The 27,167-nt window shown below is 41.9% G+C and overlaps 1 protein-coding gene across 7 annotated transcripts in view; it reads left to right on the forward strand.

Moving 5' to 3' along the window:
• Fam135b (family with sequence similarity 135 member B) overlaps positions 1–23,585 on the forward strand; it is a 318,048-nt gene extending 294,463 nt beyond the window's left edge. For 3 of the 7 annotated variants that reach the window (XM_004837906.3, XM_087187318.1, XM_021251592.2), the window contains exons 13-20: positions 1,078–3,100; positions 5,274–5,440; positions 7,818–7,909; positions 10,387–10,484; positions 11,832–11,983; positions 14,568–14,678; positions 16,743–16,856; positions 20,833–23,583. In XM_004837906.3, coding sequence (XP_004837963.2) covers positions 1,078–3,100; positions 5,274–5,440; positions 7,818–7,909; positions 10,387–10,484; positions 11,832–11,983; positions 14,568–14,678; positions 16,743–16,856; positions 20,833–21,038 — 2,963 coding nt within the window. In that variant the 3' untranslated portion in view covers positions 21,039–23,583. Of the gene's footprint in view, positions 1–1,077; positions 3,101–5,273; positions 5,441–7,817; positions 7,910–10,386; positions 10,502–11,831; positions 11,984–14,567; positions 14,679–16,742; positions 16,857–20,832 lie in introns of those variants that run through there. The other 4 variants (XM_004837905.4, XM_004837907.4, XR_002391948.2 and 1 more) reach the window with 4 other exon arrangements.
• The last annotated feature ends 3,582 nt before the right edge of the window (positions 23,586–27,167 follow it).

Here is a 27,167-nt window from a genome sequence, read left to right on the forward strand (position 1 = left end):
ATCCCAGACCACTCACACTCCTGGCCAGTTGGCTACAGATTCTCATTCCCCATAAAGCCCTCAGACACAATTAATTTGCTAGAATAACTCACAGACTGAGGAGAAGATTGTGCTTACACTTAGATTCATACTTTAAAGAATGTAAAGGATACAAATAAGAAGTGGGGGAAGGAGCATAGAGAAAGAAGGAGAAAGAGAAGGAGAAGGAGAGGGAAAACCAAATGATGGAAATGAAGAGGAAAAAAAGAGAAAAGGAAGGAGAAGGGGAGGAGAAGAAGGAGGAAAAGGAAAAAGTAAGAGAAGGAGGGAAGGGGGAGGGGAGGGGAGAGGAGGGAAGAAAAAGAGAAAGAATGTCCCTAGGCTGAGGTCTGGGAAGCCTCAGATAGAAACTTCCTCTGTTCCCAGCCACTGCCATCCTCTCAGAACATTAGTCTGCGTTGTCAACCACAAAAGCTCACCTGAGCTGGGACATCTAAAGTACTGGGGTTTCATTATCTGACAGGATTGATTCAGCCACTGGCCACATGATTGAACTCAGTCTTCTACCAGGAATCAGACTGATATTATTTTCTCCCTGTCATTATCCACTGATCACAGGTTTGCTTTTTCTATTTGGGCCAGACCCTGTCCCAACTCATCATAAATAATATAAACTATTTATGAATTCAGCATGGGTCACCTCGTTTGCACAAATAATTGGGACCCACATGAATAATGAAGATACTTCATCATTTGGGAAATTCCAAGGAGCAGGAAAATATTTCCCATGGAAAAGAAATAAATGACTGCCAAATTCCCTTTATACAGTAAGGTATTGATATAACTTGTGAATATTTACAATGGTACCTTGGTTCACAAATGCTTTTATTTGTGAACAATTTGGTTCACAATGAAAACAGTGGGCAGAATTTTGTGGTTTTTTTGCAACTTCTACATCAGGTGACACAAACACAAACATGGCCATCTTTTCCACAATCGTAGAACAAATTAAGTTTGTGAACTGAGGTACCATTCTATTTGTAAATTATAATACAATTTTTCCAATTTTCTTTCTTTTTCTTTTTCTTTTTTTTTCAGGGCATAGTTTGAGAGTTTATTCTAATTTTCATGTTCCAGGAACAATCCCTACAATAATGGATCTAAAGGAGAAAGAAGAAAACCATATTGTAAATAGAACATTGTCTTGTAAGGAAAGCTTTGTCTTGTCTATGATGAAACCAACCCAAATGGGCTCAGATGAAGAAGAAGTTAGTAGGTGTCCAGAGCCAGGTGAGAATGTGACCACACAAAACCAGGTGGACATGTGTTTGGAATCTGAGGTGTATCTGACAATCGGTGAATTCCAAAATAAAGCAGGAGTGCCTGAAGATGAATGTAGGACTGGGCAGGGGTTTGATGCTGGGACATACCCATCGGCAGAGATGGACATGCCTAGAAGAAGTCTGGGCCCAGAGGATGGGCAGACCCCAGGGCTGACCTACATTGATGTGAAATGCAACAATAAGAACCCACACAGAGCTGAACATATGGAGCTTCTCAGTGTTCACCAGGAGAGAAGAAGCTGTAGAGACAAGTACCGTTTTGAAAGGATTGTCCCAAGCAAAATGGCAGCAGGTGGAAATCACCAAGATGCCATCTGTCCAGACAAAACAGCCCTCCCAGAGCTGCATAGTCTAGGAAAGGGAGCAGACCAGGAGGGTAAACCAGGACTGCTGAGCCTGAAGCTCACACCTGCTGAGCCCAGTGACACCCCTAGCTCCACTTTGACAGCACCCTTGGAGATCAGGTCTTCCCTGCAGGATCCTCACACAGAAGAGCAGGAGGAGCTGTCTGTGCTTTCTGGGGTCATCAAGAGGTCTTCCTCCATCATATCAGACTCAGGCATTGAGAGTGAACCAAGCTCGGTGGCCTGGTCAGAAGCTCGAAGCAGGGCCCTGGAGTTACCCAGTGACCGGGAAGTCTTGCAGCAGCTGGCTCGGAGGTACACCCTGCACAGGAACTCCCTAGAGGGGGAACCCACGGAGAGTAACACAAGCCTGCCCAGCGGCATCCAGGCTTCTCTTACTTCCATCAGCTCCTTGCCTTTTGAGGAGGAGGAGCGCGAGTTGGCACTCACCAAGCTAACCAAGTCTGTATCTGCACCTCAGATCAGCAGCCCAGAGGACACCGCTGAGGGTGCGGACACCATGAAGAAAGAGCGAGGCTCTGCCAAAGCTTCAGATATACAGAGCAAGAGTGAAGTTTCCCCTGAACACAGCTCTCAACCCTGTGGTAGCTCCAGAACCGAGGATGATAGGGAAGGCCATTCCCTGGCGGAAGAAGATTTAGGTGCTGAGAAACATCAGGGGCCTGGTTACATGGACATACCCAAAGGCAAAGAGACTCAATCTGATCTTCATGGAAGCTGTTCTCTGGATGGCAGAACTGAGAGCACTCCAGGTGTTGAAACCAAAGGTCATGACTTAAAAATACCACACACCATAGCACTTGAAAATGCAAAGACCAGGTCTGTTCATAGAGGACAAATGGAAACCCCAAAGGGAAGACCTAAAGACTTGAACGTGGGCAAACACACTCTGTCCAACAGCAGCATCTCAGAGGTTGGGGAGTTGTCTCACCATAAGGTGCCTGAATTCAGCTGTCCATCAGCTGCCAATGCCATCCATCCAAATTCTGCAGGCCAGCAAAGCAGTTCACCTTGCCTCATTCATGACATGATGTTGAACAGAACACCTGATTCCTCTCTGGAGGTTGAACATGACGCTGGTACTGTGTGCCGCACTGTGACTCACTCCATTCCCTCCCATGTTTTGAGAAACCAGGAGCCGAAGGCAGGCACTTCCATCATGGGGTCCCACCTGACCCCTGCAGAAACTTTTACTCTAGACAGCCTGAAAGCTGTGGAGGTTGTCAACTTATCCCTGTCTTGCACTGCCACATGTCTCCCTTTCTCCTCTGTGCCCAAGGAGACCCCTGCCAGGGCTGGATTCTCTTCCAAACAGACACCTGTTCCCATCACCCATCAACCTTTGGGTTCCTTTGGAGTTGTTTCTGCCCATTCTAGCAAATTGGAGGACGAAGTCAGTGAAAGGATGTTCAGGTAAGTTTGGTGATGGGACAGTTGTCCCAGGGCAGTCATTTAGGTCACTCCAGGGAGTGCTCAATTGCATACATTTGATTAAAAAAATTGATGTTTGTTATTCTCCAATTTAATTGAATATGCATTTATAAGTGATATGCATATCATACAAATCAGAAATGCTGAATAGCATAAGGAGATAAAAATTATCAGCAAATAGACCTCTCACAATAACAGCTTCCACAATTTCTATGTGCCTCCCTATCTACTTATGTTTTTATGCAAAATAACATTATTCTAACAGTTCCTGGATGCACATTTTTTTCCAATTTAATAATATGTTGGAAATAACTTTTTATGTCTGTAAGTTTATTTTTGCATCACTTTAATGTTTCCACAGTATCCCCGTGTACAGGTGTGCCATGATTTATTAACCAAATCTTTTATAGATGGACATTTAAATTTTGTTCTGTTATTATTACAATGCACTAATCTTTTATGAATATCATTGTACTCTGTCTTTGCACATTTTGAGAGGGCGATTTTTAAACAGGCTTTGAGGGAATAGGACTTTGTTAGCAAGTTTGGGTTGGTTTTGGAGTTCTTAAAGTCACTGTTCCTTTCACAATGCCAGGATCTAGCCTTTCATCCCGTGTTGGGTTCACACTCATCTTGCTCCCCCACTTATAAACTATGTACTTCATTGGGTATACAATAGAATCATTTTACTCTTTTTGAAAATGTTTAATGGTTTCCCCCTAAAGAAATTGCACAGGCAGGTATACCTTGGGCTTTTTGTTGTCTAAAGAGTGTTTAATGCCTGTAATACAACATTTGTCATCAAGTCAACATATAGATAGAAGACACTGTCCATTCCTGGGGCAGAGTTACCTAGGATATCATGATACTCACAGTCCAAAAGACAGCCAGAAATTTGAGAGAAGTCAAGGAGGGCAAGGATAGGTAAATGTAATGATTCATGGGTGTACAGTCACCAGAAGGAAACAGGAAAAGTGGCTGCTGAAGGCAATGACTGTCAATAGGGATGGTGACTAGGAAAAGCTTTTGCAAGGTGACATCTATAACAAAGGAAAATAAAACAATCAGTGATGTTAATGAGGATGAAGATAATTATGATATGGCTAATAACATATAATAACTCAAGTTGAACATTCCTAACCTGAAAATTCAAAATCTGATATGCTCCCAAATCAAATCTTACTAGGTATTTTTTCAGTGCTGGGATTAAATTTATGGCCTTGCACATGCAAATTAAGCATTCTACTACCAAGTCCCATCTTTAGTTCATACTCTTAAAATTGAAAGCTTTTTGAGTACTGACATAATGGCACAGGTGGAAAAGTTTACACTATGCAATTGCATTGTGCCCTAAAATATTAAAAACATTGTATAAAATTACCCTCCTGCTATGTCTATTGTTATATATAAACCAAAACTATATTTCATATTAGTCTTGGGTTCCATCCCCAAGATATCTACTAGGTATATGCAAATATTCCCAAATCTGGAAAAATAACTAAAATCTAAAACTCTTTTGGTCCCAAGTATTTCAGATGAGGGACACTCAGTGGGTAATGGGTAACAGGTATCAAGGGCAAGATTCTGACCTCAGCAATCTGATTCTGAAGCAATGTCCTTAAACACCAACATATCAGGTAACCTGGTAACGAACATGATTGTAAGGTGGGAAAATCACTTTGGCATCCAGAACTGCATCTGCCAAGGCACACAGAAGTAAAGCCAAGAATTTGGGGATTGTAGTAATGTGTTAGAGAAAGGGAGTGGTAAGAGACCATGCTGGAAAAGCAGACGGAGGACAAGCCATGGTGGTCTTGTGGGTCAGAGAAAGGAGCTTTCACTCTAGGAAGAGAATTTTGGAACCTTGGATCTGGGTAGAATCTGGGAAGCCCCATTGTCTAGTCTCCTATTCAACACAGGATCTGCATAGAAATGTGAAGAACCAAAGCCCTTTGGTTTTGAGGGAGTCCTTTCCTGCCTTCATTTTCAGAACAAAGCATCACTCAGTAGGATCTTTGGCAAGGTCTCATTCAGTGTTTGGCACTCAGCAGACGCTTGGCTTGTGGAAGCTCATCACTCCTACATACCAGCCCAACTCATTTCCTGCTCAATGCAGTACACAGCTGGGCTTGTGATTAATTAGCATATTCTCCAGTTTTTATCAGGCCAAAGAAAAATTTAAAAAAGAGCTGAAGATTGAAGGATTTCTGTACAGTGACTTGTCTGTACTGGCTTCTGATACACCGTATTTTCCACCAGAGGAGGAGGAAGAGAACTTGGAAGATGGGATTCACCTGGTAGTTTGTGTTCATGGCCTGGATGGTGAGTTCTAAGTTTCCTTCTCAAAATTATATGGTATATAAAATGTGTAATATTTATGAATTAATTTAATTCAATCACTTATTAAAAGATGATTCAAATAGAAACTGTAAAAGAGTTACTCTGATAAGTGTAGAGAAATGGCACGGCTTTGTCCCACAAAAACATATATTTGAGGCACAAAAATATCTGTTAAGAAAATGAAATACACAAATGAATGGATGTGGTGAAGGCATGAATTGAATAAATCAATAGATAAATAGAACAAATGAAGAAGTAGAATAATTAATGAAATGAATATTAAAAATAAAAAATGGATGAATGAAGTGAATGTCTTGCTGGAATGAATATATCGATGAAATGCATTAATAATTAGAATGCAAGAATTCATGAATTCGTGAGTCAATAGAATGGTATGCATAGAGGAAGAACTGGAGTGGAATAGATGGATTCATTTTGAGGAGTCAGGTTAGTGGCCAGAAGCTATTTTACTGCCTATAGTTAATTTCCTTTCACTTACGGGGGAAGCTTTTCTATGCCAGAGAGTCTGCCAAATTGTGAGCTTTGTAGGAACATGGAGTAGCCCTCTCACTCATCAGCTCAAATACTGCCTCTCATTTAGGTCATATTAAATTACAAGGAGGCCAGACTCAATTTCTTTGCTAAAGTAAGAAATCTGATCAGACAATTGACTTTGACTTTCTTCCATTATGCATATGGGACCAGAGGGATGTTATAAAGTTAGAAGAGCTTTGCAGCAATGTACTGAGCTACCCAACACTTCATCACCTGGGCAACAAGTCACCTAGGAGACAACCAATACCACAAACAGGTCTCTGGAAGGTTATGTCTCCAGTTCAAGTTGCATTGTTCTGAACCCTTCAGAATTTTATAAGATTGAGTGTTCAAATTTTATTTCCAGAGAAGTGAGCATACTGATAACAGTTATGAATATTTACACAACTCATGTTGTGCAGAAAGTTGAAGATTTATATTCTCATAAGTGTCTTCAATTTAACATCTTATCAAACCACATTTTATGAGAACATTTTAAGTTACAGAAAGTTCTCTCTCCAACCATATTGTAGAAGAGAGGGGTATATTTTTATTCCTTAGACTTTTTGTGCTAAATACAGAAGCTTGGAATTTTTTGAAGGCTATGCCCAGAATGTTATTAGGGAACGTTAAACAAAAAGAGTGGGACAAAACAACATATTTTTACTGACTGAAATGAGTGAAGAAATTAATAAAATTTTACATCAAAATACAAAATACACCTATTTCATAAAGGAACATGATGGTTTTATGTCCATGACCCTACAGGTTTGGGTGCATGCTGTGATAGGCCACCTAGATGGGTGGGACCCAAGAACGCTAAGTCATCCTCAGAGGTTAGGGACATCCCAAACCTTGATTCCTCCTAATTCAATGTGGCTCATTTCCCCTCCTTTGAATCATAGGCAAGTTTCATAAGCAATCATATAAAATTAGTTGCAATTTCACCTACACCTTAGAAATTATTTAAAACCATAACCTTGGGGTTTAGTCTTGTGGTAAAGCAGGTATGCTCAGTACCCAAACAATAGCTTCTAACTTCTAGCTCTACAGCGATCCAGTAGAGGAATAGGCCAAAAATTCACTTAGAAACAGTTTAACCAGCATGAGCTGCATGAAACTTATTCCTAAACACGTATTCTGTTGCATCAGATCCATTTTTCACATGATTTTTTATCTCAGAAGTGCATTTTCTGTGTTCTTCGTGCCTCTGCTGTTAGTAACTGCCCTGGTTTTTTAACCTCTCACTGCTTTGCCCCAGTGAGGCGACTGAGCATCCATGAGCATCCATGCAGCTTGCTTTTCCGAGACACCGTGCTCAGCAGAGACTCTTACTCTAGTAGATAGCTGCACCATGATTGCCCTCTTCCTGGAGTTCACTGATTGCCTGCCGGTGGCAGAACTAGATCCTCCTTGTATTGATGTGAGAAGACTTGCTGACATCACATTGTACCAAATCAGCCATTAGGTGGCGCAGCAGGCATGTAAAGTGCTGGGCAAATAGAATGTGCTGAGGAAGGAGGACGCGTGTTGAGGTCCAACTGATGCCGCCTACAGAGCATTTCTGGGCCACGCGTTAGTAGGTCAGGGCACAATTCCACTGAGGCAGGACTACTTGAAAGGACTCACATCTGTGTGTCTGTGTGTGCACGGGAGGCAGGACAAGCAGTGAGGGGACTTGTTTTTCTGTTTTTATTATCTGCTTTAAAAATAATGGAAGGAAAGCCAAAGGGAATAGAGGAGGAGGGAAATGAGATAGAAATCTCTTTCCACCTATTCCTTGATTAAATGTGGGGCTGGGGTGGGGGTTGTCTGTCATTTTTAGGAAATAGTGCGGACCTCCGGCTGGTAAAGACTTTCATAGAACTGGGGCTGCCTGGAGGGAAGCTGGATTTCCTAATGTCTGAGAAGAATCAGGTAAGACAGAAACAAACAAACAAAAAAATCAGGCTTGAACAAACATAGAAAGTGAGCTCCAATGAACCCGTAAGGGAGCCATGGTGATTTATGGACACATAGAGATAGGAAGGGATCTTGCAGATCCAATTCTGGCAATACCACCAATACTGGCAAGGCACTTGGAAAATTTAGAGACAACAAACATATTGTTTTTCTTTCACATGGTGAGGAATGAGTAAGAAATGAGAACACGTGAATCATCTAGCTGGAGCCTTTTAACCTGACAGGGAATTAGGGTGGGAGTGAGCTTTAAAACATCAGTTATTTGGGGATCCATGGATCCGTGCTGAAGACAGCGGTTTCTCACTTGTATCTATATAACCAAAGAGGTAGGATGATTGCTTTGTAGTCAGGCGTGACCATGGGAACCTTTCCAATTCAAAGATAGATGGAGCCTGAGGCCTTAGTCAGATGCCGGCATCAGTGAGACTTTAGTGACTTGGGAGTTGCTGTTGATTTTCACCCTCGTGGAACTTGAGACAGGTGAATCCCAAGCATTATCTGCAAGAATTGAACTGTTTATAAGCAAAGGGTCCCATTGACAATTGGGCATGGCAGTGGATGCTGGAAGGTAATGTCTCCTCTTCCACTGTTAGTGCTCATTGTGTCACCTGCTCTTTGACACCTCCCATACTGCAGGTAGGCAGAAGCTTCAGCAGGTGGTGTAGAAAAGTGTAACATCAAGAAGAGTAAAGAGAATGTTTATGTGAGCACCTGCTTGAGCAGGACTCTATCCCTGTCTCTTCATTTCATATTCACCACTGTTCTGTTACCTGTTGATACCTCCACCGCTTTATAGACGAGGGAGTGGGGAGCGTGGGATTTATGTAGGGTTTCATTGTCAGTCGGACCTGGAGAGGAAGCATGAAGGACCCAGTCCCAAGAGAGTTTGCCCAGGGACTTCTTAGGAAAGGGCAGGGAAGCAAGTGACCAGTGTTTGCTGACTTTATTCTTGATTTCTCCAAGTAAGGATCCTTTTTCAGGGAAGATGAGTACAGTTAGTTAGGGGGGTCTGGTCAGGTAATAGCATTCCCCTGTGTCCATCCAGCTATTCTAGCTATTGCCTCCTGATAACTAAGCTCATCCTGAATTCTAAAGAAGCTTGGGACTCTCTGTTGTAAGGGCCTTTAGTGCAAGGGTTGGCCCCTCAGTACTGCCTGTATCTTTCCACATGCTGTGTTGAAAATCTGTTAAGTGGGTCCAGTTGTAATATGCCTTATAAACACTTGCTTGAGAAGTTTCTCATTTTGTTTCTCATCGCAGTCACCTCAGGCCTCATAATTACAATCATTCTTCAAATAATACATTCAATGCATAGTTTACCGATGAGGAAATGGGCCCCGAAAGGCAGAGGGTGATGGTTACAGCAGCGTCTGTCTGAGGAAGGTTATGTATATTTTAATCAGTCTTTAAAACGATGTTAATAAGTTGGTTGCAGTCTCCCTGTTTAAGAGATAAGGTTTTGGTTCTGACTGGGGAAGCCACAGAGCCAATCCAAAGTCCCATGGGGACAGGAGCTGCAAACAGGGACCCTTCTTATCCCATGTTGTCTGCGTCCCTCTTGCTCCTCAAGGTGGGCTGGACAGCAGGCAACAGGACCCTAAAGCCCTTTTCTTTTCTACCACTTTCTCTAAAAGTGCTCTCTTTTTTCCACACCCTAATGAATATTCATGAGCTCTCTTGTTCCTGTTTCTTGATGCTCAGCATATGTGGAGGCAGTCCAGGACATTGTTATTCAGCTCCAAATATGAGGGAAAATTTATCTGTAGATATCAACCCTAAATCTACTTACTTGTGCTTCCATCCTCATTTTCAAATTTTAGTCCTTAAAGTTACTTAGTATGCCTTACCCATGCCTGCCTTCCAAGTATTCAAAGACTTGAGTGGCATTCCTCTTCCTTTTGTGTTGCTGTGTCCTTTTGACCATCCTTCCTAAGTCATGATGACTTTACTATCCTTCCCAAAGCTGATGCTTTCCCTCTGGACATAGCCTTGTAGCAGAGCCCAAAGGCTGAGCAGGCTAAAGGCAGGGCCTTTGGAATCAAGCTTGCCTGGTGTAAATTCCAGCTCACATGAGGTGGGTGTGTGGCCTCCCATCTCAAAGCCTGTTTCCTCCTCTGTGAAGTGAGCACAACCAGTGGGCTAGTAAGGGATGCTGGACATGAGATGTAGTCACAGGTACCACATGCATGAGACTCTACTCCAGCTCTTCTACTTCACCCTCCCATCGCCTCATCTGTACCAGATTTCTTCCCTAGAGCCCCACTCTGTGGACCTTTGGCCCTGAGTTCAGATCCTAGCCTACAAGGCCAACATTAGACCTGACCCCACTACCAGAATGCTCCGCAATGATCAACAGCAGGTGACAACTTGTGCACAAAGAGTGGTTTAGGCCAAGGCCTCTCCCAACACCCTTTTCCTCTCTCTTCTTCCAGATGGACACATTTGCAGATTTTGATACCATGACGGATCGGTTATTAGATGAAATCATTCAACACATTCAGTTGTACAACCTCTCCATATCCCGAATTAGGTAAAAGGACACCACAGGTAGTTAATGCTGAGGGAAGAGGGGTGACATTTTTTGAGTGCTTGTTGTACACAGCTTTGGAATGATGCCTTCTGTTAACCCCTGGAATAACATAACCTGTTGTGACTTTGATGTGGCTCATTGCTTTTAGGCAGGAACAAGTAGCGGGGTGGTTGACACACGCCATCTATCATAATATGAGTGGGAAGAATGAATATTTTGTTGCTCCATAGAAAGAGTATTGCACTTAAAACACCAACCCCTAGGTTTAAATTCCTGTTCTGGTACAAATTTGAACCTTGACTGTATCACATACTGTGTGAGTAACGTTTTGCAAGCTGTTTCTATCTCCGAGCGTGTACTTTCTTGTTATTAATTGAAACAGCACTAGGGAAATATGTTTAAAAGCTGAATGAGTGCCCTGTCCAGTGAAAGAGCTTTAATCGGTGCTAACTTTATCCTTAATTCTGTAACAAAACACCTGTTCTATCTATTTAAATGACTGAAGTCATAGGAAATAGCTTGCATTTTTTGAGCATGCAGATATAAGGCTATGCCCTCAATATGCCTTATCACATTTAGTCTTCAGAAATAACACAGCACTTCTTTATTCTACTATTGAGGATTTTTACATTTGCCAAATCATTTACCTCTAAAGGTTTGGTAAAAGTGAAAGGACGAAAGCTAAGCCACCCGATTTCATAAACTAACACACATTTATTTTCTCTGCTGGTTTTATTCTTACCGTGAGAAAGGATGCAAAGTCATACTTCTCATAGAATCGGGTTTCAATAAATACTTGTTTAGTTGAAAAGCAAGAATCTGTGGTGTCCAGGTTTCTGTGAGTAGCAGTTTGGCTTCACTGGAGCACAGAGGTCAAGGGTCAAACCCAGTGTGAGCAGTAAACAGACAGCTCGATAAAATACATGTTAACGAGACAATCAGCAAAATTGGAGAGAGAGTCAGAGGTCAGGTTACGAATGGCCTCATGGGCAGGCTAAGAAGTTGAAATTTTATGCTGTAAATGGTCAGGAGTGGTCAATACTCAGATGTGTATTTGGAAAAGGAGCCTCCTGACACTGAGGTGGACTGGGAGGAGGAGGTGCAGGGACCAGCCGAGAGGGGAGACTGTGCTCATAATACACGGTTGGACAAAATGCCCATGCTTTTCTCTGGCCATGCTGGCAGTTACCATTCACAAGGGCCCCATTTTCTAAATGTGGCCCGATTTGGAGACCGGAGGAGGAAGAACTGGCAATGTCTGTTTTCTTTGCCAGCTGCCTGCATCCAGTGGGTGCCTGGCAGCAGCTTTGCTGTCACACTCATGTGGCCTTGTTCTGTCTCTAATAGCTTCATCGGCCATTCTCTGGGCAACATCATCATCCGGTCAGTCCTCACGCGGCCCCGGTTCCGGTATTACCTCAACAAACTCCACACGTTCCTGTCACTGTCTGGGCCTCACCTGGGCACCCTGTACAACAACAGCACCCTCGTCAGTACAGGTGAGAGTCCCCCAACCTGCCATGCCCCAAGCTTAATGTGGGCATCAGGGACTGGAAACGGGAGGCAGAAGTTCTTCTCCATGGAGATCTGTGACTTTGGAGCCTCTTCCAAAGGAGAGTGGGATGGTGGAGAGAGACCTGGGCTAAGAAATGCGGCCCTTTCATTTGGGAGCCAAGTGAGGTAGACATATTTTCCAAGATTACTTCTACCCCTAAAACCTCTGTGAAGAAGGAAGTGCTATGCTTGGGGTTCTGGTGGGAAGCAGTTAGCCAACATTTAGGAAAGGTCAAAGGACACTTCAATAGAATAGGTCCTACTTAGTTAATTTGTTGTAAAATAAAGATTGCGTGTGAGTGCATGAGATGTGATCACAAAGTATGATGAATAAGATGGATGAAAATTCACCACTTCACATAAACTGGCACGAATATTTTCCTTTTTTTTTTTTTTTGTGCCTGAGATCGAACTCAGGACCTGGTGCTTGCGAGGCAGGCTGGCACAAATATTTTCAATCCATTTAGAACACGGAAGCAACCATGACAGAGCAGCTCAAGTACTTAGGAAAGAAGACTTCCAGAATTGCTTCAGAAATTAGCAAGGGTGTTCAAAGCAAGGAGAAGTACTTTGAGGGGGATTAATGGCAGTGTCTTCAAGTGTAATATATTATAAAATATTTTCAATGCCATACTTGGTGATATATTGTATAGTGTATGTTTATGGCTTATGTACGTATATTTAGTGTAAATGGAGCTGACATGGGTGTGCATATAGTCACCCTCAGTATCTGTCAGACACTGGTTCCAGGACCTTCCACAGCTGCCAACAGCTAGGGATGCTCAAGTTCTTTATGTTAAATAACATCATACTTTCATACAGCCTATACACATCCTTCTGCACACTTTGAGTCATCTCTAGGCTACTTATACTTCCTATTACAATGTGGATGCTATACAATTAATTACTTTAATGTATTGTTAAGGGGAAACTATGACAAGAAAAAATAGTGTAACCACGTTCATTACAGATACAGCTTTCTATAAAATATTTTGATCCCATTGGTTCAGTCTGAAGATGCATAACCCACACATACAGAAGGCTGAATCTGTGTCTTTGTGTGTGTGTGTGTGTGTGTGTGGCCATGTGCATCTGTATAACATTGAATTATTATTAAACTGAAGGAGTAAAAAAGAAGCTAGCCATCCTTTATGCATGGGAAAATATAGCTGAATACTATGCTCCTTGCTTCTCCCCAAGTTTGAGGCTCTCACAATTTCTTCTGTACTCTAAGAGAGAGAGATCATAATGCTAAAGAACTAATGTTCAACATATTATGAAAAGAGTAAGTGAATAGAAAGAAGAGTTTTTTATGCAGAAGTCATGGTTTATGGAACAAAGCAGGAGCTTGGTATAAATAGTGCACTGCAGGCAACTTTTTGTAACAGAAATGCAACATGCCCAGGATGGGTAGAAGACAGTGGTTGAAGGACACAGCAAGAACCGGATGAGGGATCTTGCCAGATGTGACAAGAAGTTAGCCTTCTGAAAATGTTTCCAGTGTGGTTTTTAACTGAGGAAGTGGAATGACTTGAGGTTTGGAAGCCCATGTAACTCACTAGGTCTTCTAGAGTAGTAAAAAGGAATTAAAACATGTTCCTAATAAATACTTAATCATCTCTGATTGTCCGAATTCACTGCGGCATGAGAAGCAGCTCTAACAGGCTATACTCTCTGCCAATCTTTCAGCCTCCTGCCATGCTTACCTATCTCCTTTGTGCACTCAGATGCCTTCCTCAAGACATGGGGTGGGTGCATTTTTGCATGGAAGTTATTTTAAGGATGTCATTTGTGAACATAAGTTATTTGGTGCTATGATACATAATAAATACAAAAATTTTCCTCTACTACTCCGACTTTCCTTACAAACTCAAGAAGCCAGCTTATGACAGAAACATGTGAATGAAACTTACTTTCCCCCACAATTACAATCTTGGAACATTACAAAAAGTTAAAACAGGAGATGCTACCCATGGTTCCCCCATTTAGATATCCCATTCCACTTTTCATACATTTGCATTTTATTTACTGCCTCTTTTTTTTTTTATCAAATTCATTTGTTTGATATTGTGACAGTACTCACTGTCATCAGTGTTAATATCTACATGAGTAGGGCTGAATGTGTTGGCTCTAAGATGTTTATTTTAGTTTTTCCAGTACCCTAAATGTACCTATGAAAAACATTCTTTTTCTTTTTTTTTTTTCTGGTACCGGGATTGAACTCAGGACCTTGCATTTACCAGGCACCACTGAGCTATATCCCTAGCCCCGAGGAGGAGCATGCTTATATATTTCACATCAGGGTCTTTCTTTCAGCTTCCTTTCAGGAGATTGAACGAATCAAAGGATATTTATCGTTTTGGGATTCTCATAGCCCATTGCCATCATTTTGCAGGATGATTTTACAAATTTACCTCTAACTTCCCAACCACTTGCTTAAAATATACTCTTATTATGAACTAAAAGTTACTCTCTTCAGTTTTTGCTTTGTCTTACATTTTTCATTTTTGTTTTGTTCTGCCTCCCTAGGCTTGTGGCTCATGCAGAAATTGAAGAAATCTGGGTCTCTTCTGCAGCTGACCTTCAGGGATAATGCTGATTTGCGCAAATGTTTCCTTTACCAACTAAGCCAAAAAACAGGTAAGTGTTTCCATCTGCAGCCGTGCTCATGATTTTGGGCTCCGGATTCAGCTCCTAAGACCCAAATGATCTTTGAAGCTGTGTTGATCCATTTGTGATGTATTAAGAGTCCAGCAGCCTCTAGGATCTCAGCATCTCTTGGCCCACACAGCACATGAGAGGGGAGAGCCAGGACGTGTAAAGGGTCCCTGTGACCACAGAAACTGCAGCTTCTTCCCGACAGTCTATTAGTGCTCTAATAGGCCCAGGGTCTGTGTGCCAACCTCACCCGGGTACACATCGACCTACACAAAGACTGGATGGGACACTGTCCCTGTAGGTTGACTGGGTAGTGGGGTCAGATCCTTCCTACATTGGCCTGAATTTGTACCACCGTCACTCTGTGATGAGGAAGTGCAGCACCATGGGCATGATCGCAGACATCAGTGGCCACAACGACCCAGTGATCTCTATGCCCAGTAAGGGATTACAGCTCCCAACTGAGTGGCTGGCTCAGTGCTGCCAAGCAAGCCAGCCTGGCCCAGAGTTGGTCCCCTGGTGGCCAATCCTCCATAATTCTGTAAACACCTCTAGAGCCGTCTGCATCTCCAGGAATGGGTGAATGTGGCAAAGCTAAAGACTGCTGTGTAACATCGGGCAGTCCCTTACCTGCTCTGGGCCTCTGTGTGTCAGGTTGAAGGTTCAGAGTCATCTCCTGGTTGGGAGACAGAGTAGGGCAGGATTGAGCATAGAGGAAGGTGGACTGCAGTGTGATCATCGCAGAGGCCTCTGTTTATGCTATCACGAGAGCTTGGGAGCTGAGGTAGCCCTACAGGGCTGCCTTGAAATGACACGAGGGTCAGCTGTATCCTGCCTGGCTTCATATCCAGACATTGGTCCAGGCTGTCTCCTAGTATGTGATCTTAAGATAAGACCCTGGATGTAGGTGTGGGGCCCACCTCAGTGAAGGGACATTTAACTGAGTGCTGTCAGTCATCCTTCTGCTCAGGAGCATCTGAGGTTCTGTCCTGAGGCAAGAGCTGGGCATGGTACGCACTGGCCAGAGCCCATGATGGGCTCTAATGCCTCCAGAGCAACTGGGTGGCTGTTCAGCTCGGAAGCTCCCTCTGTATCACGGACTTCGGAATATTCTTGGCCCATAATGTGCTTATTTTGCTTTGCTTCACTTTCCTCTCCTCTCCTCTTCTAAGGGATGATAAAAATATTTGATGAGCATTTAAATTGAAAAAAATGTATTACAGTAAAAACACGCATTGCCATTAATGCCCCTTAAAATACCCCCCTTACTATGAACACAGTTATCCCACCATTCTTGACACTTCCTGAAGTAGTTCTGCAGGTCCTCTTTTGTGAGTGTCTTTATGAGGAGTGACAAAACATACAGCAAATGCTGTGGCCAAGTGCCATCTGATAGAAAGACATGCTGGTAAAAGCATTATAGTGTGACTTCATGCACTTTAGTCACTGGATCTGGCACCATGCAGCTTCTGGCTCTTCCCCAAAGTCAAGATGACCACAGAAGGTAAACGTTCTGAGTCAATTTGGAACATCGAGGCAGCTACAACAGCACAATTAAAGGTGCTCAGGAAAGAGGACTACTTCGGAAAGTGACAAGAACTGTGGCATAAGAGTGTTTGAAAGGAGCAAGAGCATCTTGATGAGGATTAATAGCAGTGTGTCTGTTACTATAATCATTTTTTTAAATTTAAGCATGCACTGGGGTGTTCAATCGCACCTCATACAGACCCCATTTTTGCACTAGCTTACTATGTGTCTCCTTGGCTTTCAAGAGTGATGAGAACAAAGACTTCATTTTCCCTCTCAAGTGCCCGGGCTCCAGAATAGGACCCCTGTCCTCTCCTCACAGGCAGCTGCTGGCCTCTATGTGGGCTGTGCATCCTTAACCCTGAGGACCAACGCCTCTCCACAGTGACCCATCAGCGTCTGGCATCGCCTCATCATCTCCCTTTCTGGGAGAAGTGGGTGATACGTGCAGACCAAACCAGAGCATGTTCAAGGGGAAACTTCCCGGGGGAGAAACACTCACGTGGCCTCTTGTTCCAGGGCTGCAGTATTTTAAGAATGTTGTGCTGGTTGCTTCCCCCCAAGACCGCTACGTGCCATTCCACTCAGCCAGGATTGAAATGTGCAAAACTGCCCTCAAAGACAGGCATGCAGGTAAGCTGCATCTCATGCCTTTACATTCCTCCTGAGCCCCAAAGCAAGAACAAATCCATGACATGCACTATACTGATTAGGGAAAGCTGGCTCTGGCTTGCACAGTGTGTATTTCTCCTAGAACTGAGTGGCAGGGCAGACATAGCTTGAGTTATTATCCTGGTCATGCTTTTGTGCAATAAACAGTCAGCGATTTGTTAGATCATAGAAGCATCCTTCAGCTTCTTTTGTGAGCCAGGTATTGAGTAGAAGATGGACAGAATCTGCCCTCACTGCCAAGCTGGAGCATTGCAGGAGCAATAGCTGTGACAGACCCATAGGGGAAGGCAAATGGGGAAGGGGTGGTATAATGCGGCAAACAGCACCGAAGTGGAAGAGGGCCTAGGCCTGAGTCAGGCAAGGATCATTGGAGAAGGCAGAGTTAGCTTTTAGATAGGAATTTTCCAGGCTACCAGAACGGGGAGATGGGCTGGTGTTCCCAGTTTCCTTTGATTAATTAGCTGATTTCTATGTTAAGCATTTTGATTTTGACTTTTAGGAAATTGTATCTTTATTGTATTTTAAGACATTTAAGAAAAACCTATCAAAGGTCCAAAAGTTTGGTACTAATGTATAGACAGGTATATTCTAAATTTCTGTTGGGAATTTTGATGTAAAAGACTAAAAAGAGAATTTTAGTACGTATAGTAGGATTGTACTTTTACTGCCTCATATATGTATTGAAAAGTAAACTGAGGCACATTACAAAATGTTACTCTTTTAGTGAAAAAAGCTCATTTACAGAATACTTGAAAAAGTCAAATCTATTTCAACAATTATAGTTGTATCTTATTCTACCTCTACCACTATTCAACTTTCATATTTTCTTCCAGTCCTTTTGTGTGTCATGTTGAAAAAATCATAATTTTGTCTATGATCTAATTTAGCATGACATCATATTCATTTTCCAATGTTAAAATATCAGAGAAAATTATCTTCTACAATATGCTTTATTTATAGATATGTCATAATTTAATTAATAATGGTTCAATTATTAGGCATACCTATTGCTTCCAGAAGATGTTTTTAAAATTTTGGAGCATATTGGGGTGAAAGCCTTTGTGTGTATTTTTTCTATCAATCTCTACTATTTCATTGAAAGAGGTTCCTGTTCATACATTATTGGAGCAAAAGTATTAATAAGTTAGCGCTCTTGAAGATTTTTGCCAAAACTGAGCCTAAAATAATTACATAGCAATATTTGTATGGTCAGAATGAGGCTATTCCTGAGATTAAGTATTAATGATTTTTGTTAGTAATTTTTCAACTTGAAATTTCAAGTGTTGATTTTTTTTTTCTTACGTAACATTTTATCCATTTTTAGTTTTTTTCTGACTGTCCCTGGGACAGCATCACACTGTAACTTCTGCGACAATGAACAAAGCTTCAATGAGTTGAATGATCTGAGTTTAATTGCAGATGTGATCAAACAGTCATTGCTGATAGACCTCCAACTTCTTCCTTATGTGGGCATTTGCTTGTTTGCCTTTGTCCCTGGCTCTGGCTCTGTCTGTCTGTCTGCCTGTCTGTCTCTTTTCTTGGGGATTAAACTCATGGCCTGTACATGGTAGGTGAGCACTTTACCACTGGGATACATCCCGGTCCTCTATGCCTACTTTCTTTCTTTGCCCCCCCCCCACAAGGATTTAACAATTGAACACAGGACTTTGGTACTGAACTACATTCCCAATCCCACACCCCTCTTGGTGAGACAGGGTCTCACTAGTTCTCTCAAGTTGCCCCAGCCACATACAGACTTGAGAACTTCCTGGGTCATTGTGGGGATTTATTCACACAGGATGGAGAGAAGTATGGAAGAGTGCCTGACTCGAGGTTACTGTACTCAACAGAGAGCTGTCTCTCTCACTGTACAAGTGAGGGGTGCCATATTCATTCCATAAAACAAAACAATGCTGGGCAATTCCAGGAATGTGCCACTATGCCTGGATTTTGCCTACTTTCTTATCAAAGAAATATGACTTAATTGATGAATGTTTTTAAATATTTAGGAAGACTTCATGTGGAGTTTAATTCACACTAATTTTTGCTTTTGTAAAAGCATTAATATTTTTATTTTTCCAAAATTCTGAAATAAAATACCACCTAAATACATCTGTTTTTTGTACCACTTTCCAACTTATCCACTAAATTTTCATGGAGATTATTTGCTTTTTCTCTGGAAGTTAATCAAGATGAAAAAGGTGTTTTATTTTTTAAAATTAATTAAAGATAGGCTATATATGATTTAGAAATTATTGAAGAGTTTCTCAGCATTTATGGACCCAGTAACATCTCTGCAGAAAAATGATTGGGTTGAGTAATAACTGTATTTTTTGTCCTTTGTTTGGTTATTAAAAATGATCTCTGGCCTTTATTATATATAAAAATTAAACAAATGATAATGTTGAAATGATAATATGCTTCCATTTCCATCTGTTGGCAATATTCATGTGTTATTATTGATATTATATGGTATTCATATACATCATTTTATAGGGGCACAAACCATTTAACCAGGCCTTAGAGCCTCGTTTATTTGACCATTCCTTTGATGCTGAATTTTGACTGATTTCCATTTTCCCTCCAAATGACACTTTAGGCATAAAATTTTTATGACATAGTAACCTTCAGCATGTGATTACCTCCTGTAATGACTGCTATTTAAACACAGTCATGTACTCTTGGCAAGAATCACAACGTTTATTTTAACTCGGTGTTTTTTTTTTTCAACTCAGTTAACAAGATCAGGACAGAGATTTTCCATAAATACATCCCTGCTTATTTCAGTGTACATTTCACTTTACTTGAAAACTTCTATTCATACACCAAGAAGGAGGTGAAATAAAAGAAAAATAATTGTTCTTGAAATTGTGGGGAATCCACTGCCTTTCTCAGCCTTGGAAAACAGAGCCCCAAATGGTTTCCCCTGCTGCCAACTTGAGGTGAAAGGAAAACAGTGTAGCTTATTCCCCAAGCATGGCGGATGGTATGGAGGAGTGCCTGACGGGAGGCTGGTATACTCAGGAAAGAGCTCTCCCTCTCGCTGTACAAATTATGAGTGCCACACTGGATTTATGAAACAGACCTTGTTATTTGGCGTCAGACCCAGAGGATTATGTTACAACTGCTGGTTACTGTCTCCCCAGTGAGTCAAAAGTAGAATATCCTGGCTCTCAGGATCATCCCAGGAGGTGTCTTTACATGACATAAAAGCTGCCATGCCCTATGTTGCAGAAAGGCAGGACATAAATCTGGGAGGTGTGAATTACTGTAGACTCAAATGTGTAAACCTAGTTATTGATCAGTGACTCACTGTCCCTGTATTGCTCCAAGGCACCCACTGTCTCACGCAAAATTGTGATGGACTCATTTTTCCAGTGGAGGCAGAGTCAGTTCATACTTTCAGTTATAAAGATAAAACAAATTATCACTACCAACAACGAAAATTGCTTCCTCTTCCTTCACCCTGGCACGCAGGATCAAGGGAGCAATGAAATGGTGCTTGGTTTGTGAAACATATAACATTAGAGGTGTCTGCTTCCGTATCTCCCTTCAGATGTGTCCCTAACCCTCACGGCGTCCTGAAATGGAACTTGACACTCTGAGGTTCTCTTTAGGCCCTCCTTTTTCCCTGTTCCCCTAGTGATAGGGCAGTCATCCCCTGGGGACCCCTCCTCACTTCTGCATGCCTTTTGATGCCCAGGCCCACAAAGCCACTGCGTGGAATCCCCTTCTCACCCCTGCATGTTGTAATTTAACCTGACAAAGAGAACTTGAAGTTTGATTGTATTTCTTATTTGTTTCACAAACATCAGGAGGAAATCAGAAAGTGGTCCATAGTGTTCTGCCCAGGATAAGGTCCTCACATGGATCCAGTGTTTTTCTCTGAATCCCACAGCTAACTTCTGCACTGGCTTCTCCTCCTTCCTCCTTCCAGGACCAGTTTATGCAGAAATGATCAACAACCTTCTGGGTCCCCTGATGGCTGCTAAGGACTGCACTTTAATCCGACACAACGTGTTTCACGCCCTGCCTAACACTGCCAACACACTGATTGGCCGTGCTGCGCACATCGCCGTACTGGACTCAGAACTGTTCCTAGAGAAGTTTTTCTTGGTGGCTGGACTCAACTACTTCAAGTAGTGGCTCTGAGGGGGCAGGCATAGGGTGACTTGCCAGAGAGGTTTACAGTCAATGAATTCTTTAGTAGAGACAGGTTTTTTATACACCTCTTCCACTCAAGGTGGAGCTGGTGGAGGATGTGAGGGAGGGATGGAGGCTAAGGTGAAACTGGACCACAGGCTCTTTCTTTTAGAGATTTAGAAAAGCTGAACAAAAGTGTAAAAGATAGAAAACGTGGCTTGAATGTGTCTGGCTGCCTGGGGTCTCACTGAGGATATTTTCTAGAAAAAAAAATTGGGGAAATAAAAAAACAGAATACTTGGAGTTGGTGAGCCTATGTTTTTAATCACCATGGCTCACAGAGTTCGCATCAGCTTAGCTAGATTTGTCCTGTGTCTTCCTAGCTCATAGCTTTATCACTTTTTTATTAAATTAAGTGCACACAAGCATTTCAGAACTCAGGTTATCCTCTGTGCAGAAGTGGAACATATTTATGTAAATAGACTCCTGATTAGATTCAAATGTGCCATGTGTTCAAAATAACGACACCCATTTTCTCATGTCCTCTTCATGTTTTCTAAACTAGTGCAAAGGAATGAATGAAAAATCCCCATTTGATTTCATAATGGCAGTGGGTGGGGTGACTTAAAGTAAGGAAACATGAGTGCAAGGCTGTTAGTACAAATTTGTTACAAAGAACTGTAGGGAATAGGTCGGACTAGTTGCTCCAATTATTTCCTCAAAGTTTTTCTATGCATAGCCTGGCCCACAAATTATTTTTGTGATTGCTTTACCCTCTGTCTATAGTAGGGAAAACTGAGTGAGACTACACCTAGCAAAAAGGGGCATTGAGATTATGCATGGATGGGTGAAACTCCTGCTGATACACTTCCAAAGAAATGCTGTATTAGCACTGGACACAATTGCAAAAAACATTGAACCATTAACATGGCCAGCTGCTTCTCCTCTCCCTGCAAGGAGGGAGACATCTGAATGGAGGAGCACTGGATACAAATCTCAGGGGAGCTCTCAGAAGGGTGCTGGTTATCTTACAATGGAGATGTTTAATTGCCTTAGGAAAACAAAGGGCTAGGAATGGTCACCATTGATAAAAACTGATAGAAAACAGGGACAAAAGTGAGAACAGATTGGAGAAGAAAAGCGTGGCTGCAGACTCAAATTAAACTACTGTTGGTAAGTGACTTATGGGGACATGGTGGCTTTATGAGCTTCTGCATCAGAAGCCACACAGAAGGGAGAAAGTGTACAAATGACCAGGATATTTAATAGGATCCCAAAGACTGAGTACTCTGTATAGGCTAAAGGCAGGCTTATGAGTTATTTAGTTGTAGGCATGGAATACGTGAACTATGACTGTTGGGATGGATGACAGAGGAGAGGGAGCTTTGGAAGCTCCTGCTTCTTCCAAAGGTCCCTCCTGCAGTGTGGGAACTTATCCCATCAAGCACCCTGGTCAGGCCATTAATGGCATGCGAATAACGCCAAGTGAATCTCAGGCCATCTGAAAGTTTTAGATTCCTGCACATTAAATGCAGACCATGGGAAAACAGTCCAGATAAGCAACTCTGTGTGAGAGTAGACTTGTGGGTTTCATTCAAAAAAGTGGTAGTGGAAAGGTGCTGAGGGCTTTGTAAAGACAGACTTCCACATCCTGGATTTCAGGTCCTCTGTGGGTCTTTTCTGAATGGCCCTGATATCCTGGTCCCACCACGTGGTTTTGCTTAATCTTCTGGTCACTTTCCCACTGAGTACTTTTCCTGAGTGCTTGAGTTGGTGCTGGCTGGAATAGACCCCTCTGGCTCCTCATGAGCAGCAATGCATTCATGCTGTAGCCAGCAGACACTCTCTTTCTGGTTGTGCAGTTCATGGTGGGGCATCTTCTGGCCTAGACACACACTCACACCCAGACGGCACCATGGGTTCCTGGCAACTTCTCCATTCCAGCTCTAACTGGAGCCCTGCCCCTCTGAAGGGCACATTCCATGTTGTGTTTCCAGTTCCCAGCAGCCACACATGTCATTCCCCAATCATTTCTAAGACCGTGTAGCCAGCAGTTATGGAGTATGGATGAATCTGATGATCATCATCTTTTCCAATAACCAGATGCCATTTTTACCTTCAATATGCTGTCTGGACACAGTGAGAACTAATGGCAATAAATGTCCAGCTGCATGCCACACCTCTCTTTTATAGGGGTGTCCTGCTGTCTTTGTAAACCCTTTCTGGGCTCTGAGCATCTATTATAATCATGTAGAAAATACATCTCTATATTGTAAATAAGTGTCCAGTGTTACGTTTCATGCCTCATTTGAAAAGGCCTTTTTATGTCTCTTTCTATTGAAGTATAGATATCTAATATATATACATAATATATATATATGTATATTGTAAAACGGACATTCTATTATTGATTATAACAATTATTAACAAAATGTCTGCCAAGGTAATGGTATAGTATGTTTTCATTCTCAGCATAATTTTTGCTTTTCATTTCTGTGATTTGTCTTTCCCAAAACTAGTTAGAAATAAAAGTTTGCTAATATTGAGATTATTGGGAATTGTTGTTCATGAGCCAAATAAACACAGAGAGACAGATAAGAACCTCAGATCCTGTTGGAACAAAATGTATACCTCAGTGGCAGGTTGACTGCAGGTGGGACACTGTGAGCCTGGAAGAAAGGTGACAGAAGAGCCCCTGGGAGTTCATTCCCACAAGGCACAGGGCTTGCAGAGTGACTGCATCTGAGCCACATGGGAGCAAAGGGGTAAAACACGTAATCCCTGCCCTCAGGGAACCTGAGGAAGATCCCTCTCTGTTATTAGAGTGGAACATAATGAGGTCAGGGCTGTGCTAGAGCCGCGACAGGTGCAACGTGTCCTAGAGTCCATTTTCTCTTACAGAGGAAAGGCCAAGCAGGCAGGCTTGACAGGAAGACTGGAAAGGTGAGACTATTTGCCTAACACGTGCACTCTTTCCTTATGTCATTCATTCATTCATTCATTCGAAAGTTTGCACTGATAAACTGGTCAGTGTCAGAGAAGTACTGCCAAGCTCAATAGCTCAGGATCTAGCAAAGAACACAGCCCATCAGTGAGAATCACAGTAAGTCCTCTCTGAAAGCTTAGAGGAAAATGGGCGGCAGCCCCATAGGTTTAAACCACATGAGGTAAGGAAAGGTTTCATGGAAGACCTGGGGTCAAACCAAGACATGAAAACTAAATAAGAGCTGGCTCATGAAGGTGAGTTGTGGAGAATCTCAGAGAGAGAGAGAGAGAGAGAGAGAGAGAGAGAGAGAGAGAGAGAACCTAACCCTGGAAAGGCAGATCGATAAACAGCATGTTTGAATACAGGAGTGACAAGAAGTTGTGGGAACCCAGCCACTATGAAGGATTTTCTTAATATATTGGGAACAATTTTCCACCCTTAACTCTAGTCGGAAAGGCTCCACTTAGAAACAAAGGCCCTAGGAGATCAAGGCTGCCCCAGGCCTCATGTGCTTCTGCAGATGGGCTGCGGCGTGACCTGCCTGATCCATCTGCCTTGTGGGAGGATGATGGCCACCTCCACATCCCTCATTTCTGAGCCTCTGCTCTGATGAGCAAGGCAGATGTGACTGTGAAATGCCAGGACACGTGGCATCATGTACACAGGCCAAGGAAGAGAAAGGTCATTTGATTATTTTTTCTTTTAATGTGTGGAAGCAATCAAATAAAATTTCTGTATTGTTATTTGACATGACCACATCAGCTGCTCATGGATTCAATGATTTTTATAGAAGAGAGAAAAAAAAGAAACATACTTAATCTTCAGTTTACAGTTGAGTAATCTGCAGCATTATAAGATGGAGGTGGTTTAGTCAAAGCCAGTCCTTCCTTGGGTCACAAATATCTCCTGACAGCCTACAGTGAGCCAGAGTTGCCCATAATTTGAACAAACAAAAAGATTCATGCTGTTCCAATAGTGTGTGTGTGTGTGTGTGTGTGTGTTTGGAAGGGGACAGTGGAGAGTGACAGAAGGTCAAAGGCACAGTGAGGGCACAAAGGCCAGGCAGAAGGATGCATCGGAAGAGGCGATGGGGGACACTCTTTTCAGCACACACAGCAAAGACTCAAGGAGAAATAGCTGGGCTAGGGCAGGATGAGTATGTGCAGCTACCCTCACATATGTGCACAAGCTCACAGAATTGAAAAGTTACAGTTACGGATCTGCAAGCCCCTGAACCTAACTGCCACTCTTTGTCACACTGTGTGCTCCTGAGAATTCACAATTATCAGGGCTTCTGGGCACAGTTGTGCAGATGGGGTCAAGGAAAGAAAGGTGAGGTAAAGAACTCAAAGAGAGTTATGCTTTCTTATGCTATTCTTGCAAGTATCCTTTCCTGTATCCTGAAGAAGGATGGATGCTGTTCCCAGATTGGTAGAGTCAAGCATCGTGTGCTGATACTGTGATTAATGTCTTTTTTCATTCATTCATTCATTCATGTTTTCTGTGATTTATTGAACATCTGTTTTGTCCTGAGTACTGTGCTAAGCAATGGAGATATTATCATAAATAATATAATGCTAAATACTGAAATGATTAGGGAAGATGATGAAATTTAGTATTTTACTTTTAACTATTAGTGATTAATTTAAAATCAGGGATCTCAGAATTACAAGAGAAAAAAATCGGTGTTTTAGTCTTGACCTTGTCTGCTGTTTGGATTCTGAAGTATGTACTCTTTCAACTCCACTTGAAGAGATGGGTTTCAGTCTAGGTATGACGAAGCAGGTGTCATTGTTGAGATATTATAGAATATAGTACGTTAGGTGTTTCTCATGTAGGTAAACATTTGCCACAGTGAAGCATTTTTAAACCCTGTGAGATGCCTTCCCAAATCTTTCTGGATCTCTTCTCTATTTTTTAAAATAACATTTTCATTCTTTTCTTTTTTTTTAACTTAAACTTATCTTCTATAGCACTTGAGTATTAGCCATACTATTAGTAGTGTCTTCAAAAAGAGCACAGTGGATAACTTAGAAAAGAAGAGCCTTCCACAGCTGCTTTCCACGGTGAACAGTGAGGGTGAACTTCTCAGGGTGCCAGGCTTTATAAGTCAACTTTAATTTTTGTTTTGGTGAAGGTTCACACAGTTTCAGTCATACATTTGAATGCCTTGAATATAGAGAACTGGCTTCTAGACATATCTAAATGTATGGAGATTGTTGGATAATGTTTTGCTAGTCATTAAAGAAAGTTATTTTCCTGTATTTGATCTTTCCTTCATGATGAATTACAGATGGTGTATCTTCATATTTCATGGGTGTGATGATGCCTATGTGGCTTTAAAACACAGTCCTCACATCTCAAAATCAGAGACATTTATAAATAAACCTGGATTCTTATTTATCTATTTTTTTAACCAACAAAGGAATAAAGGGATGGAAATAACATGCAATGTTCATATTTTGCTTGGTGGCTTTTGCCACATGATTTAATTTAATCCTTAAACCCCACATACTTTATAAATGATGCTGGCAGAGATCAAGTAACTTGTCTAAGATCATGTACCTTAGCTGTGCTAGAATCACGATTGAACTGTAACCCTGCATTCTATTCTTTGTGCTACAATTCCTCCAGTCCAGAGATGTTACTCATTTGCAAAAGTTAACAACTTTGCTTAAATTAAACAAGGAGTTGAAGTCTATGTCTCCTAAACCACAACTTGATGATATTCTATTATAGTGTATCCTATATTAGGTACCTACTTAACCAGTCAATTAGATGACATGAGAAAATATTATTCAGCCCCAAAGGTGGTTTTATAAAGCTTATCAATAAGTACAATTGAATGAATGAATGACACATCTCTTCCATTCTTGTCTGGTTGTCTATTTCCTCAATCACTTTGTCTCAAAATTATCTTGTCTCATTCTAGCCCGAAGTGCTCATCCCCAAACCATGATGCCTTCCCATCCATAGCTTTCTTCTACGCTTTCCATATCTTTCTGTTATTCCCACAGTGAAATAGCTGATCATATTGATCCAGGAATCAATTTCCTCTACAACATGATTTAAACCCTCACTGGATTATTCATTGATTTCAGATTCCTGCTTCAGGATAAATCTGAGCCCAATTCCTTGGCATA

This window comes from Heterocephalus glaber, unplaced genomic scaffold (assembly GCF_053883595.1).
Source record: "Heterocephalus glaber isolate CG9 unplaced genomic scaffold, H.glaber_assembly_v1.0 deba00000281, whole genome shotgun sequence".
In the NCBI taxonomy this organism is placed as follows: domain Eukaryota; kingdom Metazoa; phylum Chordata; class Mammalia; order Rodentia; family Bathyergidae; genus Heterocephalus; species Heterocephalus glaber.